Source organism: Barbus barbus, assembly GCF_936440315.1.
Source record: "Barbus barbus genome assembly, chromosome: 44".
NCBI lineage: Eukaryota > Metazoa > Chordata > Actinopteri > Cypriniformes > Cyprinidae > Barbus > Barbus barbus.
The window spans coordinates 7,810,704-7,832,368 of NC_136722.1; the positions used below are offsets into that span (position 1 = coordinate 7,810,704).

General features: G+C 39.8%; 1 protein-coding gene across 1 annotated transcript in view; it reads left to right on the top strand.

Annotated features, from left to right (window-relative positions):
- Positions 1-21,665, top strand: part of gnal (guanine nucleotide binding protein (G protein), alpha activating activity polypeptide, olfactory type) — a 238,373-nt gene that overhangs the window by 149,958 nt on the left and 66,750 nt on the right. Inside the window, exons 6-9 of the mRNA XM_079407004.1 lie at positions 4,387-4,441; positions 10,338-10,411; positions 14,792-14,850; positions 18,725-18,845. Of these exons, the coding sequence (XP_079263130.1) occupies positions 4,387-4,441; positions 10,338-10,411; positions 14,792-14,850; positions 18,725-18,845 (309 nt within the window). The remainder of the gene's footprint in view (positions 1-4,386; positions 4,442-10,337; positions 10,412-14,791; positions 14,851-18,724; positions 18,846-21,665) is intronic.

Here is a 21,665-nt window from a genome sequence, read left to right on the forward strand (position 1 = left end):
CTACAATTTGCACAGACTCACCAAAATTGGACAACAGAAGATTGGAAAAAGTTTGCCTGGTCTGATGAGTCTCAATTTCTGCTGCGACATTCAGATGGTAGAGTCAGAATTTGGTGTAAACAACATGAAAGCATGGATTCATCCTGCCTTGTATCAACGGTTCAGGCTGCTGCTTGTGGTGGTCTGATAGTGTGGGGGATATTTTCTTGGCACACTTTGGGCGCCTTAGTACCAACTGTGAATCGTTTAACGCCACAGCTTACCTCATTATTGCTGCTATTATGTTCATACCTTTACGACCACAGTGTACCCATCTTATGATGGCTACTTCCAGCAGGAAAACGCACCATGTTAAAAAGCTTTAAAGGGGTCATATGATGTTTTTTTAAAGATTTTTTTAAAGATAACAGAATATGTTGACATGCTTTAATGTTCAAAATACACATTATTTTTCAAATACTGTACATTATTGTAGGTCCTCTATGCCCCGCCTCTCTCAAATGCTTTGTTTTCTACAAAGTCCCTTGCAGTCTGCTCTGATTGGCCAACTGGCACAGTGCATTGTGATTGGCCGAACACCACAAGCACGAGTCATAAATGTAATGCTCCTTTCCATAATCGCGAGCTTTAGCTTAAAAAAAAAAATGAAAAGACAGTTAATAATGTCCTTAGTTTTACCATCAGTTCAAGCCCAAAAGGGGAACAGAGTCACGTGACAGACACAGTGATGATGCTCCTATGTGTTTGCAGTACACAAGCCGTGGTTGTGTGATCGTGTCTCCCTGTCTCTCTCACACACACACACACAACACACAAAACTCCGCATTTGAGCAGTCAATAGCAAATACTTAAAGTTCGTGTAAAGTCAATATTAAATGTGTGTTCTGAGTTTGTCACACCACAGAAAAATGTGTTATTAACCACCCAGCCAAATTTGAATGCTTAAGAAAACCCGCCAAGTAAACAAAATAAGGTATCAAAATCTTGAAAAAATAAGCAGTATTCTCTGCTCTCAAACGCTGGGGGCGTATCCACTGACGGCGCTTGAAACCACGCCCACTCGCGGGAAAGCTGCAGTCTCTCTCTCAACTGTCTTCCTCTTCAGTTTTGTCTTCAGCAAGTGAAATGCGTGCTCAATCGGATTCAGGTCAGGTGATTGACTTGGCCATTGCATAACAGTCCACTTCTTTCCCTTCAAAGACTCTTTGGTTGCTTTTGCAGTATGCTTTTGGGTCATTGTCCATCTGCACTGTGAAGCGCCGTCCAGTGAGTTCTGAAGCATTTGGCTGAATATGAGCAGATAATATTGCCCGAAACACTTCAGAATTCATCCTGCTGCTTTTGTCAGCAGTCACATCATCAATAAATACAAGAGAACCAGTTCCACTGGCAGCCATACATGCCCACGCCATGACACTACCACCACAATGCTTCACTGACGAGGTGGTATGCTTAGGATCATGAGTAGTTCCTTTCCTTCTCCATTCTCTTCTCCTCCCATCACTCTGGTACAAGTTGATCTTGGTCTCATCTGTCCATAGGATGTTGTTCCAGAACTGTGAAGGTTTTTTTTAGATGTCGTTTGGCAAATTCTAATCTGGCCTTCCTGTTTTTGAGGCTCACCAATGGTTTACATCTTGTGGTGAACCCTTTGTATTCACTCTGGTGAAGTCTTCTCTTGATTGTTGACTTTGACACACACACACCTACCTCCTGGAGAGTGTTCTTGATCTGGCCAACTGTTGTGAAGGGTGTTTTCTTCACCAGGGAAAGAATTCTTTGGTCATCCACCACAGTGGTTTTCCATGGTCTTTCGGGTCTTTTGGTGTTACTGAGCTCACTGGTGCGTTCCTTCTTTTTAAGAATGTTCCAAACAGTTGTTTTGGCCACGCCTAATGTTTTTGCTATCTCTCTGATGGGTTTGTTTTGTTTTTTCAGCCTAATGATGGCTTGCTTCACTGATAGTGACGGCTCTTTGGATCTCATCTTGACAGTTGACAGCAACAGATTCCAAATGCAAATAGCACACTTGAAATGAACTCTGGACCTTTTATCTGTTCATTGTAATTGGGATAATGAGGGAATAACACACACCTGGCAATGGAACAGCTGAGCAGCCAATTGTCCCATTACTTTTGGTCCCTTAACAAGTGGGAGGCACATATGCAAACTGTTGTAATTCCTACACCGTTCACCTGATTTGGATGTAAATACCCTCAAATTAAAGCTGGCCATCTGCAGTTAAAGCACATCTTGTTCGTTTCATTTGAAATCCATTGTGGTGGTGTATAGAGCCAAAAATTTTAGAATTGTGTCGATGTCCCAATATTTATGGACCTGACTGTATTAGGTGTGTTCGACATGAAGCAGCGCTGCAGAACGAACAGTGTATGACATCAAAGTGCCGCAAGAGCGATTTGAAAGCATCAGGATCATCTGCTCTCTGTAGCTCTCACTGTACTTTGATGTCACACACACTGATCAGTCTGCAGTGCTGCTTCAAGTCGAACACACTTGTTGGGAAACGGGCCGTGCTCGGTTGATCGATTGTGTCATCCAGTCCTGATTTAGCCCTGCCCAAAAAATCCTGATCACAAAAATGGTGAAAAACTGTTTAACGGTCTATTTCCACAATTAAGTACTACATAGTTCACAGTCTTTGTAACATGTTTCAGCAATGCCTTTCTAACATTTATAATGTTTACAAACAATTCTCAGAATTTACTTTACACAGACTTTAAACTAATAACAAAACACACAGTCACTGATTCAGAAGCACCAGATTGTCATAGCAAAGTCAGAATTACCTCTTCTCCTAGGTTCACGAAACTGTCGTCCATAAATTGCGTTGTGATAACATCTGGGTTGTGCTGTTCTGTTGTAAGTTATCTTAATGATTCCTAAATGCATCTACTTTCGGAAGGTCAAGTAAAGTGCTTTTGCTTTCGCATAGAAACACACAGCGTCTCCCTGTCATGGCTGTATCAACACTACTGTGGTTTCTGAAACCACACCTTCTTTCTTTGCGTGAACATTTGGGCGGCATTAAGCAAATATTTCCACATCGTGACGTAGGCATGTGGGGGAGTGTTTGAATGAGCCATTTTTGAATGAGCCATGTATTGTTCAGCCCAAAATGGCTGTGTATAACACCATCATCATTAACAGGCATCATTGACCCCCAAACAGCATGACAAACATTTAAAAAGCAAAAGAAAAAACTTGTCATATGTAGAAGTATACAGTATCTGATAAGCTTGCAGTACTCACTGCATGGCCTGTACAGTTGCAAAATATATTGTGGCGGGAGGAGCCAACGACAGACACAGTGGGCGTGGCGTCAAGCCTCGGAGAGGTTTTTATTAAACAATAAACAGGGAAAATAAAGTGTCCAAGGGGAAAAGTGTCCAAATAAACAGGGAACCTGGTGTCCTCGCTGTGCCGCGGGGCTAGTGAAGGAGGGTAGTGTTCATCAGGGAAGGGTCCAGGGAAGGGGCGGAGTCCGGTGGCCGCACGCGTTCCCCTCTCGGGGCCGGGAGCGAGTGGCGGCGGCTTCTCTTGCGCGGCTTCGTCCATCTCTTAGGTTCCCGGCGCTTCTGGGGGACTCGACGGCCCGGCATCCTGGCCCGTCAGCCGCCTAACGGGTGCGGCAGTCCTCCTCGACGCTCCCTTCCTGGACCCACGAGGACACCAGCGTGCATGCACGGGGAAGAGACCGGTCTCCCGAGGAGAGGCGCGTTCGGCATTTAACGGCGGCGGTGATGAGGCTCTATTCACATCAGGTGCGCCTCATCACATGCCGCCAGCCCTGGCTGTTTCAGCGCCCCTCCTCTCTCACACACCCACTCCCGTCGGGAGCCTGGTGAAGGGCGGCGAATACGGGACGGGGTGGTGATGATGGACAGGGGGGAGGCAGCCGACTCGTCACAATATGTAAAATGTAGTTGTCCTGTCCAAGTTTTAAGGCAAGGAAACAGTGCTGAAGTGATCTGTGCTAGAGCTCTACCTGGAGGCCAACACAGACACAGCACATAGTTTGGTCACCGGTGCAGGTTTTAGATTCTCACTTGAATTTTCTGGTGTATGTGTCTGTCTCACCAACTTACTCATTCTCACACATGCTTACACTTAATCAAATACATATGTAACCCGCTTCCCACATACACAATGCTCAAGTCTAGTCAATCAGAGCAAAGCATAATGTAAACCCAGTAAAAATGACCAAATAAATTTTGTGAGAAACACAAATCATACAAAATTTGCTTTGAATGTCAGATGTGGTAAACATTTGTCTTACAGTTCATTTAGTTAATCATATTATAGTATAGTATTATCATAATCATGGTGTATTTTAATTTGTCTGTTAACTGTTTTCTTTTTTTTCAGCTTTTTGGACAGAATTGAGTCTGTACGACAGAGTGACTACACACCAACAGACCAGGTGAGGGTGCTGTCACACTAGATTTATTATTAGGGGCCAAGCCCAGAATGAGCTGTAGCCCCTATTGTAATCGTATGTTTTATTAGGGGCTGTAGCCCCTATTGTAATTGTATGTTTTCTTTATTAGGGGCCAAGCCCCATAGGGGCTGTAGCCCCTATTGTAATATGTTTTATTATTATTAGGGGCCAAGCCCAGAATGGGCTGTAGCCCCTATTGTAATTATAAGTTTTATTATTAGTGGGTGCTTGCCAAAGGCAAGGCACTCACTATTGTTATTGCTCGTACTTATTAGTGGGTTCTTGCAAAATGTAAGGCACCAACTATTGTTATTTGTCATACTTATTATTATTTTCGGCGCGTAACTCCTCCCGCAGCTTTTGTCACAGACCCACGAATGAGGCGTCAAATCGTGCGGATTAATCGGGAATGGTGTGCTATGACTTTTATAAGCGATCGGGGGTACGGTGTTCGGTGAAAAAGTGGCCCAAAAATCCCATTGACTTAACATTGCGACAAACTTTGACGAGTCATAGCTCAGAGCGAGGATTTCACAGAAACTTGTGATTTGCCACATTTGAAGAGGCTGGCAGGCTCTGTAAGAACATACCTCACAATGGGGTAAAAGTTGCACCCCTGGGGGGCAGGAGCTGCCCAAAATTTCCCATTTACTTACTATGGAGCAGGACGTCCCATGAAATGCATGCGTTTCACCTACTATGGTAAATTGCATAGGGATTTTGTATTGAACATAGCTCTGGATCACAATGTCATAGAGACAAGGGGGCGGGCTCATTTTACTCAGACGACCAATCAATCTCTCAGGATCATTGTGAAGCTATCAAGCCACGCCCTAGCAACCATTTAGAGCACCTTAGCAACAAGTTCCATAGACATCCATTGAGAGAGATTAAAAGGATATCTCTGGACTGAATTGTCATAGAAACATGAGGGTGGTCTCATTTGACTCGGGGCAGCAAACAGCCAATCATGAATCACCTCAACACTTCTTAGCTCCTCCCTAGCAACCATTGTCGAGCACCTTAGCAACCAAATTCCAAAGAAGCCTTTGGAGTTTCATGATTGGCAGCTGCCAAGCCACTCCCTAGCAACCAAATATAGTACCCTAGCAACCAAAATCCAAAGAGGGATATCTTCCATTCTGAATGTCACAGAGGCATGGGAGTTGGATTATATCATTCATAGTGGCAAGAAGCCTTTACATTTTCATCATTGGCAGCTACCAAGCAACTCCATAGCAACCAAACAGAGTACCCTAGCAACCAAAATCCAAAGAGGGATATCTTCCATTCTGAAGGTCACAGAGGCATGGGAGTTGGTTTATATCATTCATACTGACAAGCAGCCTTTGGAATTTCATCATTGGCAGCTACCAAGCAACTCCATAGCAACCAAACAGAGTACCCTAGCAACCAAAATCCAAAGAGGGATATCTTCCATTCTAAATGTCACACAGGCATGGGAGTTGGTTTATATCATTCATAGTGACAAGAAGCCTTTGGAGTTTCATCATTGGCAGCTGCCAAGCAACTCCCTAGCAACCAAACAGAGTACCCTAGCAATGATGGTGGCAAAACTCGGCACTCGGTTGCTAGGTTGGCTTGAGTGGTTTCCACGGCACTGCTATGCCGTTGCTAGGGTACCCAGAGTGGTTGTTAGGGAGTAGCTATGTGGTTGTTAGGGTACTTGGGGTGGTTGCTAGGGTTTTGCTATGCGGTTGCTAGGGTACCCAGGATGGTTGCTAGGGCCGTTGCTAGGGTACCCAGGGTGGTTGCTAAGGTGTTGCTATGTGGTTGCTAGGGTGCCCAGGATGGTTGCTAGGGCCGTTGCTAGGGTACCCAGGGTGGTTGCTAGGGTGTTGCTATGTGGTTGCTAAGGTAATCAGGGTGGTTGCTAGGGTACCCAGGATGGTTACTAAGGTGTTGCTATGTGGTTGCTAGGGTACTTGCGGTGGTTGCTAGGGTGTTGCTATGCGGTTGCTAGGGTACCCAGGGTGGTTGCTATGGTGTTTCTATGTGGTTGCTAGGGTACTTGGGGTGGTTGCAAGGGTGTTGCTATGGGGTTGCTAGGGTACTTGTGGAGGTTGCTATGGTACCTGGGGTGTTGCTAGGCAGTTGCTAGTTTCACAGATTGTTTCTATGGGTTACTATAAGATTGATATCTTCCATTCTAGCACATATAAATACTACTTACACCCTAACAACCGAGTGGCAAATTTTGCCACTGCAAGCACCCACTCACATTTTCTTCAGGAAATGTACATTCTAGTTATTATTATTATTCTCGTCCAATGGGGTTCTATGGCAGCCCTATGAACGGAACATAAAAAAATGATGAAATTTGGCACACTTGTAGTGATGGACATGAATAGTGATCTGACCAACTTTGGGGTCTCTAGAACCAACTCTATAGCGCCACCACCAGTTAAAAAATTCAACATTGAAATGGTACACATTGATTACAATTTTTCACTACTCCTTCAAAATTGATCCAATTTTTTCCCAAAATTGGCTCAGATGATCTTTGGACTGAGCCGCATAGAAATTACTGAACAGATTTGTTTTATTTATCTTTGTTAAAAAGTTATGATTTTGTGAACTTAAAGTCGACCCAAAATTGGTTCAGAGGCTGTATCTCGGCCAAACCTGGATCAATCGAAACGAAACTTGGTACGCTTTCATCAACACCATGATCTGAGGGTCCATGCCAAAGTTGGGAACAGCGCCACCTATGGGCCGTGAGATACCAAAAATTCACATTTTCGCTTATAACTTTTGAACAGTCAGTCAGGAAATTATGATCTTTGCCAGGATTGGCTGAACCATGTGTCCGCCATTTTGAAATTTGACATAAATTGCAATATCTTCTGAACCATTTGACATATCGGGACAAATAGGGATCATCAACACAATGTCCTGGAGGTACCCTGGAAGAATGAAGACAGCGCCACCTAGTGTTCCAGAGGTATAATGATTCTTACAAAAACGCTTATAACGTTTGGAAATGTAGTCCTAAATCATTTTTATGTCATTTCGTTCCCTGGGTTATGCCGATTCTGACAATGTCTCATTTGTCATTTTGTAACATGGTGTCAATCCACCATATTGAAGTAAATGAAAAACAGTGTTTTTGCTACTCTTCCTACAGATTTACTTACTTTACTTTTACTTTTGTCATTTAGCAGATGCTTTTGTCCAAAGCGACTTACAAATAAGAAAAAGCAACTCTATAAATACTATATACCCACATATTTAAGTAAATAAAGAAATTAAATAAAATTGATAACATGCATATAACAACATTTCAATAATAAACATATAAATGAAAAAACTAAAATAAAAGCGATACTTCAAATTTAGTTCAGTTTTATCCAAAATCTGATCATGCGATCTTTGGACCAAGCCGCACTGAAAAGACTGAACAGATTTTTGATATTCACTACAGTTCCCGAGAAATACCTCTTGGAAGTTGACCGTGTCTGTGTTTGTTGACTTATACTAGTAATCTTAGCATTCTACTAAGTTACAGGCTAAACAATTACAATTCTGTTTAATGTGACTCTTCAGCTATCGAATTAACCATAAGCTGCTTTACAATTAACTTTACTTTGCTGGTTAAAATGCTTAAAAAAGAACTTTTTGTCAGCTCATTTTCACTCCTAAACCTCTCCTCAGAAGCCTGTCAAATGTGCAGTGATCGAGTGGCGCACTCTGCTAAGCCAATGTCCCTGAACCTTTCAGGTTGTGGGTTCGAATCCCGGTTGGCACATGCCCAGGCCGCAACTTTATGAAATTGCGTGTAATGTTGTGTCACTTGGAGACAGCTGAACAGAATACAGCGCCACCTAGTCTTCCAGAGCTATAACGATTCTTGCAAAAAATTTTATGTCGTTTTGTTCCCTGGGTTATGCCGATTCTGACAATGTCTCATTTGTCATTTTCCATGAATGTACCTGTCAGCCATATTGAAGTAAATGAAAAACAGTTTTATTGCTCCTCTTCCTACAAATTTTGTTAAATTTTGTCCAAAATCTGATCATACGATCTTTGGACCTAGCCGCACATAAATGACTGAACAGATTTTTCATATTCACTACCGTTCCTGAGAACTAGTTCGGCAAACTAGAACGTGCCTGTGCTTGTTGATTTATGCTAGTTAGCTTAGCATGCTAATTGGTTAGCATGCTAGCCGATTGCCATTCGTTCTGTGGCATCTCAGCTATCAGGCTGACCATAAACTACATAGTATTAAGTTATCTTTGCATGTTAATCTGTCTAAAATGCTAATTCATGCTTTTGTGAGCTCAATTCTCACACTGAAACCTCTCTTCAGTAATCTTGTGACCAAGCATGAGCGACTAACTCAATTACACCACGGATCCCGCATGCTACATGTCGTGGGTTCGCCACTCAGTGTGACGCATGCCCAGACCGCAAGAAATGATGCAGAAGTTGCTTCTGTTGCAGGCTCTGTGCCTTTCCAAGGATGATCTCATGTCAATTTATTAAAACTATGGCAGTGCATTTAAGTACAAATTCATTTCTGTGTACATTCTCATCTCCCCAGTGGCGTAACAGGATCAGCAATAGGCGTGTGAACAGCAGGTTATGGTTTTTAATCCCGTGTGGTACAACTTTATATATCGGTGTAATTTTGTGTCACTTGGAGCCAATTGCTGCAGTTGTACCTTCGACAACTCAAGTCTCGGTAAAATTAAAAAACTAGAGAGGGGAAAGGACGGAAGAGAGGGGAAGAGTGTGTAGAGTGTAGAATGGGTTGGAGAGGGGAAGGAGTGTAGAGAGGGGAAAGGGCGGTAGAGAGGGGAAGGGGTGCAGAGAGGAAGAGGCGTGTAGAGAGGGGAAATGGCTATAGAGAGGGGAAGGGGGGTGTAAAGAGGGGAAAGAGGGGAAGGGGTGTGTAGAGAGGAGAATTGGGTGGAGATAGGAAGGAGTGTAGAGACGGGAAAGGTCAGTAGAGAGGGGAGGGGTGTAGAGAGGGGAAAGGACGGAAGAGAGGGGAAAGGTCAGTAGGTAGGGGAAGGGGTGTAAAGAGGGGAAAGAGTGAAACAGAGGGAAGGGTGTGTAGAGAGGGGAAGAAGTGTAGAGAGGGGTAGGGGTGTAGAGGGGGGAAAGGGCGGTAGAGAGGGGAAGTGTTGTAGAGAGGGGAAAGGACGGAAGAGAGGAGAATGGGATGGATAGAGGAAGGAGTGTAGAGAGGGGAAAGGCCAGTAGAGAGGGGTGTAGAGAGGGGAAAGGGCGGTAGTTAAATGCAGAGCACAAATTCCGAGTATGGGTCACCATACTTGGCCACATGTCACGTCACCACCCATTGACCTCGGTGCGCAAGTCTGATCTCAAGTTGAGCCACCTTTGAACACAAGAAGTTTGTTTGCCATTAACACTGAATGACAAACTCATGAATCTATAATTAAACTAGGGAGTTTGTCACCCCTTGTGTACTTAAATCACACAGTCACATTGGTTCATAGTCAAAAGGGTTCACAGTCACATGGCTTCACAGTTGCGCACGTTTCCTGTTCCTTTTGCCCAATTGGTAGAGTGGTTTGTTAGCAATGCAACAGTCATGGGTTTGATCCCAGAAAACATATGTACTGACAAATAAAAGTGGATATGCTCTAAACTGATTTGAGTACACACATCTGCCAAATACAGAAATGTTAAAGGATTATTTGTAAATTGTTTATTGTTATCACTAGGGGTCAAGCAACAAACGCTGCAGTAGTAACATTGTTGTATTTAAGCTACTTATAGGAGTCACGGAACCCTTAGACAGACTTGGCCCCGTATCACTGCTTGCAGTTATATTTATTATTAGTGTTCAGTGTCATCGAATTGAGAGTTTGTCCATTTCTTTCAGGATTTGCTGAGGTGCCGTGTTCTGACTTCAGGGATTTTTGAAACTCGATTTCAAGTAGACAAAGTCAACTTTCAGTAAGTCAGCTTTTTGGTATAATATATTTATGTACAAGTAAAGCATTTTAAGCTACAGTAGGCTCCAAAAGATTTTTATTTTTTTTTTAATCTCAGCAATAGCATTTTAAATATTAAAAAGCTAAAATTAATATGTACGAATCTGCACATTCCTAAACAAATTTATGGCATTGACCATGTAAACTTCTTTCAGTAAAAATGGTAAAGTTTTCTTAAACCATGCTGAAAAACATAGATCATCATGTTTTGTTCATGTCAGCTTGAATTCTGCAGTCATTTAACACTAGAACCACCACTGGGTAAATTTTACCCATTGCTGTTTTTCAAATATTCATAACAGATTTTTAATATAACATTCAAGTCTCCCAGTCTTTTACTTTTATTTGTGTAATTTACAATCCCCTGTTGTTAAAAATTGTTTAGATAAAACCAGATCAAAACACAGGGCGTTTATACCTATAAGTGCCAGTGGGTTAAATTTACCCACCTTTAATGCCTATATTTTTGCGCTGTCATTTTCTTGCCGCTTATGTTTTAACATTGTACAGTGCTAGGCAATGCCTTTTACTCACCGTACTAGTGGTTATAGTTTAATAAATAAAGACAAAATGAGTAAAAGAAGGCGATTTATGGATGCTGAAGAGGTATAAGAAGCACTAAATACCATGAGCGATGAAGAGTCTGATGGTGGGGAGATAAGTGATGCATCCTGGGTTGGCTCAGCATCTGATGACGGCTCATCTGACAGCGATCCACACATCATATTTAGATGTTTTAACCTAATGTTACTCATAATTGTTCAGAATTTGGATTAATTATTTAACTTTTGTTTTGGTATTTCTATTGTTTATTGTTCGCTTCTGTGTTGCTATTTAGACTGCCCGTTTCCTGAAGAAAAAAAAATCCAATCTATGATAAGGAATAAAACCATTTTTTGATTAACCGAAGTTTATTGGTGTTACTCTCATTCAAATGATAAGTGATATAACTAAACAAATTAATAATTAATTGTGCACTTGAATTTGTCATCGCATCATCCTATGCATTGTGGTGAATTATTATTGCTCATTATTGTCTATAGGCTATTTTAGTCATTTAAATAACACCGGTTTTATTAATAAGCCTATATTGATTAATGACATTGTATTAAAAAAAAAAAAAAAAAATATATATATATATATATATATATATAATACAATACCTAACTACATAATACAATTATTGTTAGAAATTGCAACAATATAAAATAGAAATAAATACATTTATACATTTTAAATTTGAATTAAAACAATAAATAAACAATTATCTCCTGGCCAGAGGAGAACTGGCCCCCCGACTGAGCCTGGTTTCTCCCAAGGTTTTTTTTTTCTCCATTCTGTCACCGAGGGAGTTTTGGTTCCTCGCCGCTGTCGCCTCTGGCTTGCTCAGTTGGGGACACTGAATTTCTAGTGATTATCGTCAATTTGATTTAGCAGATACTATTTAAGCTAAACTGATCTAGACAATGACATCTCTGAACTCAATAATGAAATGCCTTACCTAAAAATTGAGTGTTTAATCTTATTTTTATACATTACTGACACTCTATGCTCCAACTTGATACAGTTAAGTGCTTTGACACAATCTGTATTGTTAAAAGCACTATATAAATAAAGGTGATTTGACTTGACTATTATAATATTACAACTTCCTTCTAATTCTTGTTGTCAGTGCAGGCTTGTTTAGCTTATATTGACCGTTATGAAAAGTGATTAGTGGCCTGCATAAAAAAAAAATAGCCTTCAACATAAAATAACAGGACAAAAATATAGTTGATGACTAGACATAGTCATATTATGACTCTAGACACTTCTTTGTAAAGACAGTGGCATAATACAGAAAAATAATATATTCTTTAGCCATATAAAAACAGTTTTCATGTGCGGTTTTAGGTATACAGCGACCCCTGGCGGTTCTAGTGTTAAGCATAAGGGCCTTGTATCAAACACAGACATTTTCAAACCCATGAGGTATTATTACCTTTAAGTTCAACACTGCAATGACATTGTTATGTGAGTAATATAATTTGTAATTACATTTTTTTTTTATTAAATAAACGACTTGTTTTCATAAGTTTTGCTTGTGCTGTATTTTGAACAACCCAAATGCCTGTCATTTGTAGCAAACATCTCTTCTGTTTTAAGGCAAAACATAATTGGAATTAATAAAATGTAAATTACATAATGCAGGTTTGATATCTTAGTAGTGAGCTCCTAGAAAAAAATATAAATCTATAAAATAGCGATTTTAGAAAGATGTAGTGCATACCTCAGCGAAGTTTCAGACATATGGACACAGTTGTTGGAACCATTACAGTTCACTGAAGAAAAAAAGAAAGAAAAAAAAAGCTTAATTCCTCCTGAAAACTAATTAAAAGCAATTTTCTTACATATATCTGCATTCCTTTGAACAATGCAAAGGAAGTGTGAAAAGAGATAAATAATTGCTTACTCTAGATATATTCAAAGAACAGATTTGTTGGTTCCCCTAGAAAATATTGGATTATAGTAGCTTTTTAGCAAACAGCCTCCACACAAATCTTTTAATTTGTCATTCGGAGTATTTAAAAGGATAAATGTAGTCGCTATGCTGATTGCTATCATTGTGTGCACCATACTGAACAAGGGACCAGAGAAAGCAAAGGAGAGAGTTGTTTGACGAAATCAGAAAGCATGTGAAGAAAGGTAAAGGTTGTAAGACCATTTCCAAGCAGCTTAATTTAGTCTATGCCATTTTCATTAGTTTTATTATTTATAATATTCTGTTGAATCAAAAAGCAAAGTAGTATTTATTACATTTGGAACAAACACTGATGTCTCAACTCAATTACTTAATTTGTCAGTTTCAAATATATATATATATATATATATATATATATATATATATTTTAAAGTGAGCAGTTAGTCATTTCAGTGAGTCCCATTAAAATCAAAAGAGCTGACTATATCTCTAATGTATTCTGATTCTGAAATCCACAAATATAATTGAAAAATATTTCAAATTTAAATTATTTAAATGTGAAGTTTAAAATGGTTGTGTTTTACATTAATAATAATAATAAAATAAAACTAAATAAAACATTGCTTCATATACTTTACTCAAAAAAATTAAGGGAACAATTAATCATTGCAGTATAATACTAAGTCAGTTAAACGTGAGGGATATCAGTCTGTCCAATTATGAAGCATACGTGATTGTGAATCTGTTTAACCTGCTTTTGTAAATTAAACTGACAACAGGTGCACTGGAGAAGCAAGACAACCCCCCAAAAGCCCAAAAGGGAATGGTTTTGCAGGTGGTGGCCACATCAGCAAATGTTCTCTCTTTATCCTTTCTGACTGATTTGTCTCTAGTTTTGTGTTTTAACATTATTGAAGCATCTGAAGCTAGCAAGTAGCATATGGAGGCCATACAATCTACTGATTTACATTTGCTGTGACTTGCTGACTGATTTACATTTACAGTTGCTGTGATGAAATTCATGCAAGTTGGATCAGTATTGATCAGTGTGATTTTGAATCCAGCCCTTAATGGGTTGATGATTTCAGCTTTCACTGACCATTGTCACATCATCTTACAGTGTTTACAAGTAAAGATTTTCAGCTTGAATATTTTGTTAATGGGGATCCAATGTGTGATTTAAGTGTTCCCTCAATTTTTTTTTTTTTTTTTTTTAAGCAGTGTAATATTATAAAATAATATAAAAAAATCTTAAATTTTCATCTACAGTCTAATTTGTCTAGGAAAACATTTTAAAATTCAGTAAATCATAGAAATCTCTCAGCAGAACTATCAAAACTTCCGTCATTTCACTGAATATGACTAAGCTGGCAGAGACAAAATGTTGAGGTGAATGTGCATGTGAAGTCTATTAGAGAGGAATAGTCAAGTCACATTTATTTATATAACACTTTAAAAAATTTAGAACTGAATTCAAAATTCAGCTCTAAAATGAGAACAATAATAAACTATTTTTCATTTAAAGTCAGTTCATAATTGATTTAGTGAAGTCATTGTCCAGCTCAGTTCAGTTCTCTTCAAATAGTGTCTGTGGAATCAAGTCGACAATATTGCCAAGAATTAAGTGTCACCTACTAAGCAAGCCAAAGGCGACAGTAGCAAGGAATCCATATTCCATTGGTAACAGAATGGAGGGGGGAGGGGGGGGGGTGAATAGAAGCATTTACACTAGTATACTTAGAATTTTGGACCCCAATATTTAAAGTATCTGTAATTGATCTAATGATTTATAACTGCATTCAGTTACTACATTTATATAAATACTTATTTGTTTAGTTGTTATACAGAAACATTTCTTATTTCTTTCTCCCTGTGTGTCAGTATGTTTGATGTGGGCGGTCAGAGAGATGAAAGGAGGAAATGGATTCAGTGCTTTAACGGTGAGCTTACAAATTACTCAAGCTTTGTGGTATGTTTTTTTTCTGTAAACAATTTTACAAAAACTGTTTTGTTGTTGATATATCTGTAAGGAACTAATGGTATTTATTTAAAGGGTTAGTTCACCCAAAAATGAAAATTCTGTCATTAATTACTCACCCTCATGTCGTTCCAAACCCGTAAGACAGTCGTTCATCTTCGAACCACAAATTAAGATATTTTTGATGAAATCTGAGAGCTCTCTGATCCTGCATAGACAGCAAGGATCCTACCATGCCATTACCTTCCCCCATTTGAACATGAACCCTTTAAAGAATTAGTTCACCCAAAATGAACATTGTGTCATCATTTATTCACCCTCAAAACACACACACACACGTTTGTTTCTGTGAATTGTGGGAACTTTCTATAGACTTCTATTATTTATACTGACCAAACAATATTTTCTATCCCCAAGATTTTTACACTTTCAGATAAATATCTTTTACTATTTTTACTTTTATTTATTTATTTTTGTCTCGTGGGGACCGCAGACCCCACAATGTCAAACATTTCAGGCTTTACTGTCCTTGTGGGGACATTTGGTCCCCACAATGTAGCATAAACAAGACACACACATACACACAAAATACACACAAAAAAAATGTAAACCTTCATAACACAAATCCATATGAATTGAGCAGTTTAATCTTTAGTCTTTATATTATGAACAGATCACATATGGTAAATGCAGAAACTTATGCATGCTAGGCTTGTTGCGGCAGTCAGTGTTGTCGATATTACACATTCCTGAGTTTGCATGTGGCCAAATATTAAAATTAAATGGATTTAAACGTCGTTTAATCACGCTGTAAAGTGAAACGTCACCAGAGGCGCCCTCTGCAGGTATTTGTTATAATGCATTATGTACTTTAGTTGGTTATGTTCATATTATGTATAGGCGTATTACATTATGTATTTTAACAGTGTAGTTCAATAAAACGATGCAATTTACTTGGTTTTTATATTTTATTTGAGCCAATTATTATTGCCTCATCGTTAGTTTATATATAAATAGTCATACTAAAGCCTGGTTTTCACTTGGGTCTATTTGTTACAAAAAATATCAGATTACTCAATTGTCAAAATAATTAGTAGATTACTTTATTACCAAAATAATCATTAGTTACAGCCCTAGATTAGTTTAAATATTTCAAAATACAACTGCATTGTTTTACTTTTTGTAATTAAAAGACAAATAACTTGTCATTGAAAATTTATTACAAATAGTATTAAAATATTGTCTCATTCTAGTGAACCAAGTTCATCTCTTGAGCTAAGTGTATTGTCACACATGCTAGTGTTGATAAGCAGTGATATAGTTCGTAATTTTCCAAGTCTATGATATAGCTTTCATTCTTCAGGTCAACCATATATTCATGAAAAAAAATCAGTTTGAATAAGGAAAGCAATAACTTTGCCATAGTATCCTTTCAAATGTTAAAGTTGAACCAGTCATTGCCTGCTTTGCATGTGCTGCCCTCCTGCCCCGCCCCCGGAAAAAAGTTCAGGCTCAGGATTTTTTTTTGCTTTAACCCCTAAATACAGGTCCTTCTCAAAAAATTAGCATATTGTGATAAAGTTCATTATTTTCTGTAATGTACTGATAAACATTAGACTTTCATATATTTTAGATTCATTACAACACAACTGAAGTAGTTCAAGCCTTTTATTGTTTTAATATTGATGATTTTGGCATACAGCTCATGAAAACCCAAAATTCCTATCTCAAAAAATTAGCATATTTCATCCGACCAATAAAAGAAAAGTGTTTTTAATACAAAAAAAGTCAACCTTCAAATAATTATGTTCAGTTATGCACTCAATACTTGGTCGGGAATCCTTTTGCAGAAATGACTGCTTCAATGCGGCGTGGCATGGAGGCAATCAGCCTGTGGCACTGCTGAGGTGTTATGGAGGCCCAGGATGCTTCGATAGCGGCCTTAAGCTCATCCAGAGTGTTGGGTCTTGCGTCTCTCAACTTTCTCTTCACAATATCCCACAGATTCTCTATGGGGTTCAGGTCAGGAGAGTTGGCAGGCCAATTGAGCACAGTAATACCATGGTCAGTAAACCATTTACCAGTGGTTTTGGCACTGTGAGCAGGTGCCAGGTCGTGCTGAAAAATGAAATCTTCATCTCCATAAAGCTTTTCAGCAGATGGAAGCATGAAGTGCTCCAAAATCTCCTGATAGCTAGCTGCATTGACCCTGCCCTTGATAAAACACAGTGGACCAACACCAGCATCACTGACTGTGGGTACTTGAAACTGGACTTCAGGCATTTTGGCATTTCCCTCTCCCCAGTCTTCCTCCAGACTCTGGCACCTTGATTTCCGAATGACATGCAAAATTTGCTTTCATCCGAAAAAAGTACTTTGGACCACTGAGCAACAGTCCAGTGCTGCTTCTCTGTAGCCCAGGTCAGGCGCTTCTGCCGCTGTTTCTGGTTCAAAAGTGGCTTGACCTGGGGAATGCGGTACCTGTAGCCCATTTCCTGCATACGCCTGTACACGGTGGCTCTGGATGTTTCTACTCCAGACTCAGTCCACTGCTTCCGCAGGTCCCCCAAGGTCTGGAATCGGTCCTTCTCCACAATCTTCCTCAGGGTCCGGTCACCTCTTCTCGTTGTGCAGCGTTTTCTGCCACACTTTTTCCTTCCCACAGACTTCCCACTGAGGTGCCTTGATACAGCACTCTGGGAACAGCCTATTCGTTCAGAAATTTCTTTCTGTGTCTTGCCCTCTTGCTTGAGGGTGTCAATGATGGCCTTCTGGACAGCAGTCAGGTCGGCAGTCTTACCCATGATTGCAGTTTTGAGTAATGAACCAGGCTGGGAGTTTATAAAAGCCTCAGGGATCTTTTGCAGGTGTTTAGAGTTAATTAGTTGATTCAGATGATTAGGTTAATAGCTCGTTTAGAGAACCTTTTCATGATATGCAAATTTTTTGAGATAGGAATTTTGGGTTTTCATGAGCTGTATGCCAAAATCATCAATATTAAAACAATAAAAGGCTTGAACTACTTCAGTTGTGTTGTAATGAATCTAAAATATATGAAAGTCTAATGTTTATCAGTACATTACAGAAAATAATGAACTTTATCACAATATGCTAATTTTTTGAGAAGGACCTGTATAAGTCTGTTTATCTGTGTTTATTTATTATTTTGTTTAAAAAAAATTATTATTAAAAATAATAATAAACCACAAATTTTTGCATTAATTTTAAAGGGAAAATCTTTCATTTATTTGTTATAACACAGGTATAATGCTGCCATAAAATATAAATATTCCCTCATTTAAATTGAAATGTGGCCATGTTGTAGTAATTTGTTTCCAAAATTAGTACGACAAGGCCACGGTTTAATAAAATGAGGAAACAAATTATAACGTAGGAACCAATTCTTATTTCTTGGCCACAGTAAATACATTTTTGTGTGCATGTCTTGTGCGGGGCTCCATATGTCACCTAACAAAAGATTGTTTAAATAAGAAAATGTTTAATATAAGTTTGTCATTTTATGTTTTTATTGTTGTGTGCAGTGTAATCGGTAGTATCGATGTTGTCACAAGATTATTAATCAGTGGGAAAATTTCCTTACCGTGGGATACCTAGTGTGTTGCCTCATTTATTTTGTGCAAGTGAGCTATTTTGTTCTAGCATGTTTCCGTGCTAACCTTGTGTGTGTGTATGTATGTCATTCATTCTTCAAATAAAATAAAATAAATGTATTGAATGATATGGGGGTGAGCAAATGATGACATTTCATTTTTTGGGTGAACTATCCTAAAAGTGTGTGTTTGTGATAATATACCTCTTCTTGTCTATAATCACAGATGTGACCGCCATCATCTTTGTGGCAGCCAGTAGCAGTTATAACATGGTCATAAGGGAGGACAACAGCACTAACCGGCTGCGCGAGTCTCTTGATCTGTTCCGCAGCATCTGGACTAACAGGTTTCACAGTTCAGCTATTTCTTGGGAATTCTCGGTTCCCAGCCCAAGTGCTGCAGAATTTCCCTAAAATACTAATATGTACTTGTAACGATATAATGGTCAATTATTGTTATTAGAGGCTGGTGACAGAGCTGGGCAATGTGTTATATATATCAGTTATTTCTATGGCAGTATAACATATTTTTACTATGATTGTAGAGCACTTTTATGCATATGCATATTAGGGCTGTTGAGGCAGTAACATTTTTTATGAAATTAACTATGGTTAATTAATCGCAAATTAACAGTAAATTGGCCTGAGAAATTACCCCCAGAAGGTAATTTATTATTGTGTTAAATGTATAGACATTACAGAGTATAGTGTTGGAAAGAAATATTTTTATTGAACATTGAATTTATTACACACAAATTTTAAAGGCTACAAGTGTGGCCATAACATTGTTCTCAGATGCTGCATCTGAAGTAGCATTTAGGTTTATGTACACAAACTGTTCAGCATTAGCATGAATGCATTCACACGGCAATTAGAATTGCATAAATAATGCTATGAATATAATACTATAAATTAATTATTTACAAATTTAATATAAAATATATAATAATTAAAATAAATAAATATTTATAAAAAATAAGAAGACTGTAAATATGAAGCGGTTGTTCAGCCGATTTATTCAAACTGCTGATTCATTCAGCAAGTGACTTAATGAGTGAGTCTTAACCCTCTGGGGTCTGATGGTGTTTTGGGGCCCTGGAGAACTTTTGACATGCCCTGACATTTGTGTCTTTTTCAGTATCTTAAAAAAATATGAATGGCTAAAGTCTGATAACACTGTATTCAGCACAAACTGGGCTACAATAATATGTGAGCAGCATGAAAGTACATGTTTGTGTTTTTGAGAAAACAATGTTTATGCTTGGTTAATGAAAAACGTTTATTTTTTAAGTCACTGAAATAAGGCCATAAAACACATACAGAATATTTTTTTCTGTATGTTAGACTGTAAGACTTTATAGAATGTACACGTTTACAAATGTAACCTCGGTTCCCTGAGATATGGGAACGAGTACTGCGTCTGCTAAGACGCTATGTGAAAAAGTACTTTTTTTCTCCTGAACTGAAGCTGAACTTTTTTCAATCACGCAGTGTAACTGTACGGCCATTGGTACCTATGGCTGCGAAGCCCGCCAGAATGGGCAGAGTCATCTGGCTATATAAGCGGCCACTTCACCATAGGATTCAGGTTACTAAGACTGAAGCGACGGCTGAGTCGTGCAGCTACATGTCATGGCTAGCAACGCAGTACTCATTCCCCTATCTCAGGGAACCGAGGTTACGTTTGTAACCAAGGGCTTTTCCTATCGATACATCACTCGTACTGCGTCTGCTAAGACGCTATGGGAACCAGTACAATCACGCCGTGCTAAGGTAGAGGAACGACACATGTGTAATCTTGTCCTAGGCACCTCAAGGTCCGAGGGAACAAGAACAGCTAACACCTTAGGCAAGCGGGTTAAGGGTTAGGCGAGAGGTCACACCCGGCCTCGAGTGATCGTTCCAGCACAGCCTCAGCACCCATGGGGGCTGAGAGCGCACAAGTAAATCCTCTGGTAGGTTTGAACATGTTATAGGCAAACTCCATCTCAGAGTGGTACTGCAGAAGCAGGTACTTGCCCATTATACAGAAAGAACCCTTGCCTGTAAGGCAGGGACATCTAGGTTGTAAAACCTAGCAAATATGGACGGTGAAGCCCAGCCGGCCGCCGTACAAATTTCTGCAATAATCATGCTGCTAGACCATGCCCAAGAGCATGTGCTCTGAACGGAGTAAAGAGAATCTTAGGTATGTAACCATGCCTCGGTTTCAGGACGACCTAAGAGTCGCCAGGCCCGAACTCCAGGCAATTAGGGCTCACAGAGAGTGCTTGTAAGTCTTCCATTCATTTTACCGATGCTAAAGCCAGCAGCAGAGCAGTTTTAAATGACAGGGGCCGGAGGCCAACAGACTGCAGTGGCTCAAAGGGAGGACCCCTTAGGGCCCTTAGAGCAGTGAGGGGGTGGGGCGGATTCAGCCTTCTGGACCCTCTCAGAAAACGAACAACAAGGTTGTCTCTGCCCATCGACTGGCGTGAGAAGCCGCTACATAGACCTTGATACATAGACCGCTACATAGACCCTTATCCAACAGCTCCTGCTGGAAGGACAGTATCACTGATACGTCGCAGACGGACAGCTCCTCACCGTGGCTTAAGCACCAGGTGGAGAACACTGACCATTTAATGGCATAGAGCAGTGGTTTTCAAACCTGTCCTGGAGGCACCCCTGCTCTGCACTGAATTGAGATCTTGCAGTCTCTACTGATGTGTTGAATCAGGTGTGTCTGATAAGGAAGACATACAAAATGTGCAGGACAGGGGTGCCTCCAGGACAGGTTTGAAAACCACTGTGCCTTGTAGCCGGAGCTCTAGCCTGAGAAATGGTGTTTAGAACACACTCTGGGAGGTGTCCCGTCGAGTGGCCAAAGATGTAGGGCCCACAGCTCTGGCCATGGGTGCCATATCTTCCTGTTCGCCTGAGAGAGGAGATCCCGCCTCAGGGGAATGGGCCACAGGGCTACTATGAGCTGCTGCGACAGCTCTGCTAACCAATGTTGGTTTCTCCAGAGCGGGGCCACCAGAAGAACTCTGCATTCCAGTTCCCTGATTCGCCTGATTACCTGTGGGATCAGAGCGATCGGGGAGAAAGAATAGAAAAGGAGATTGGGCCAATAGATTGGGCAATGAGGATTGTCTTTTGAGGCAAAGAGGTCTACTTCTGCCTTG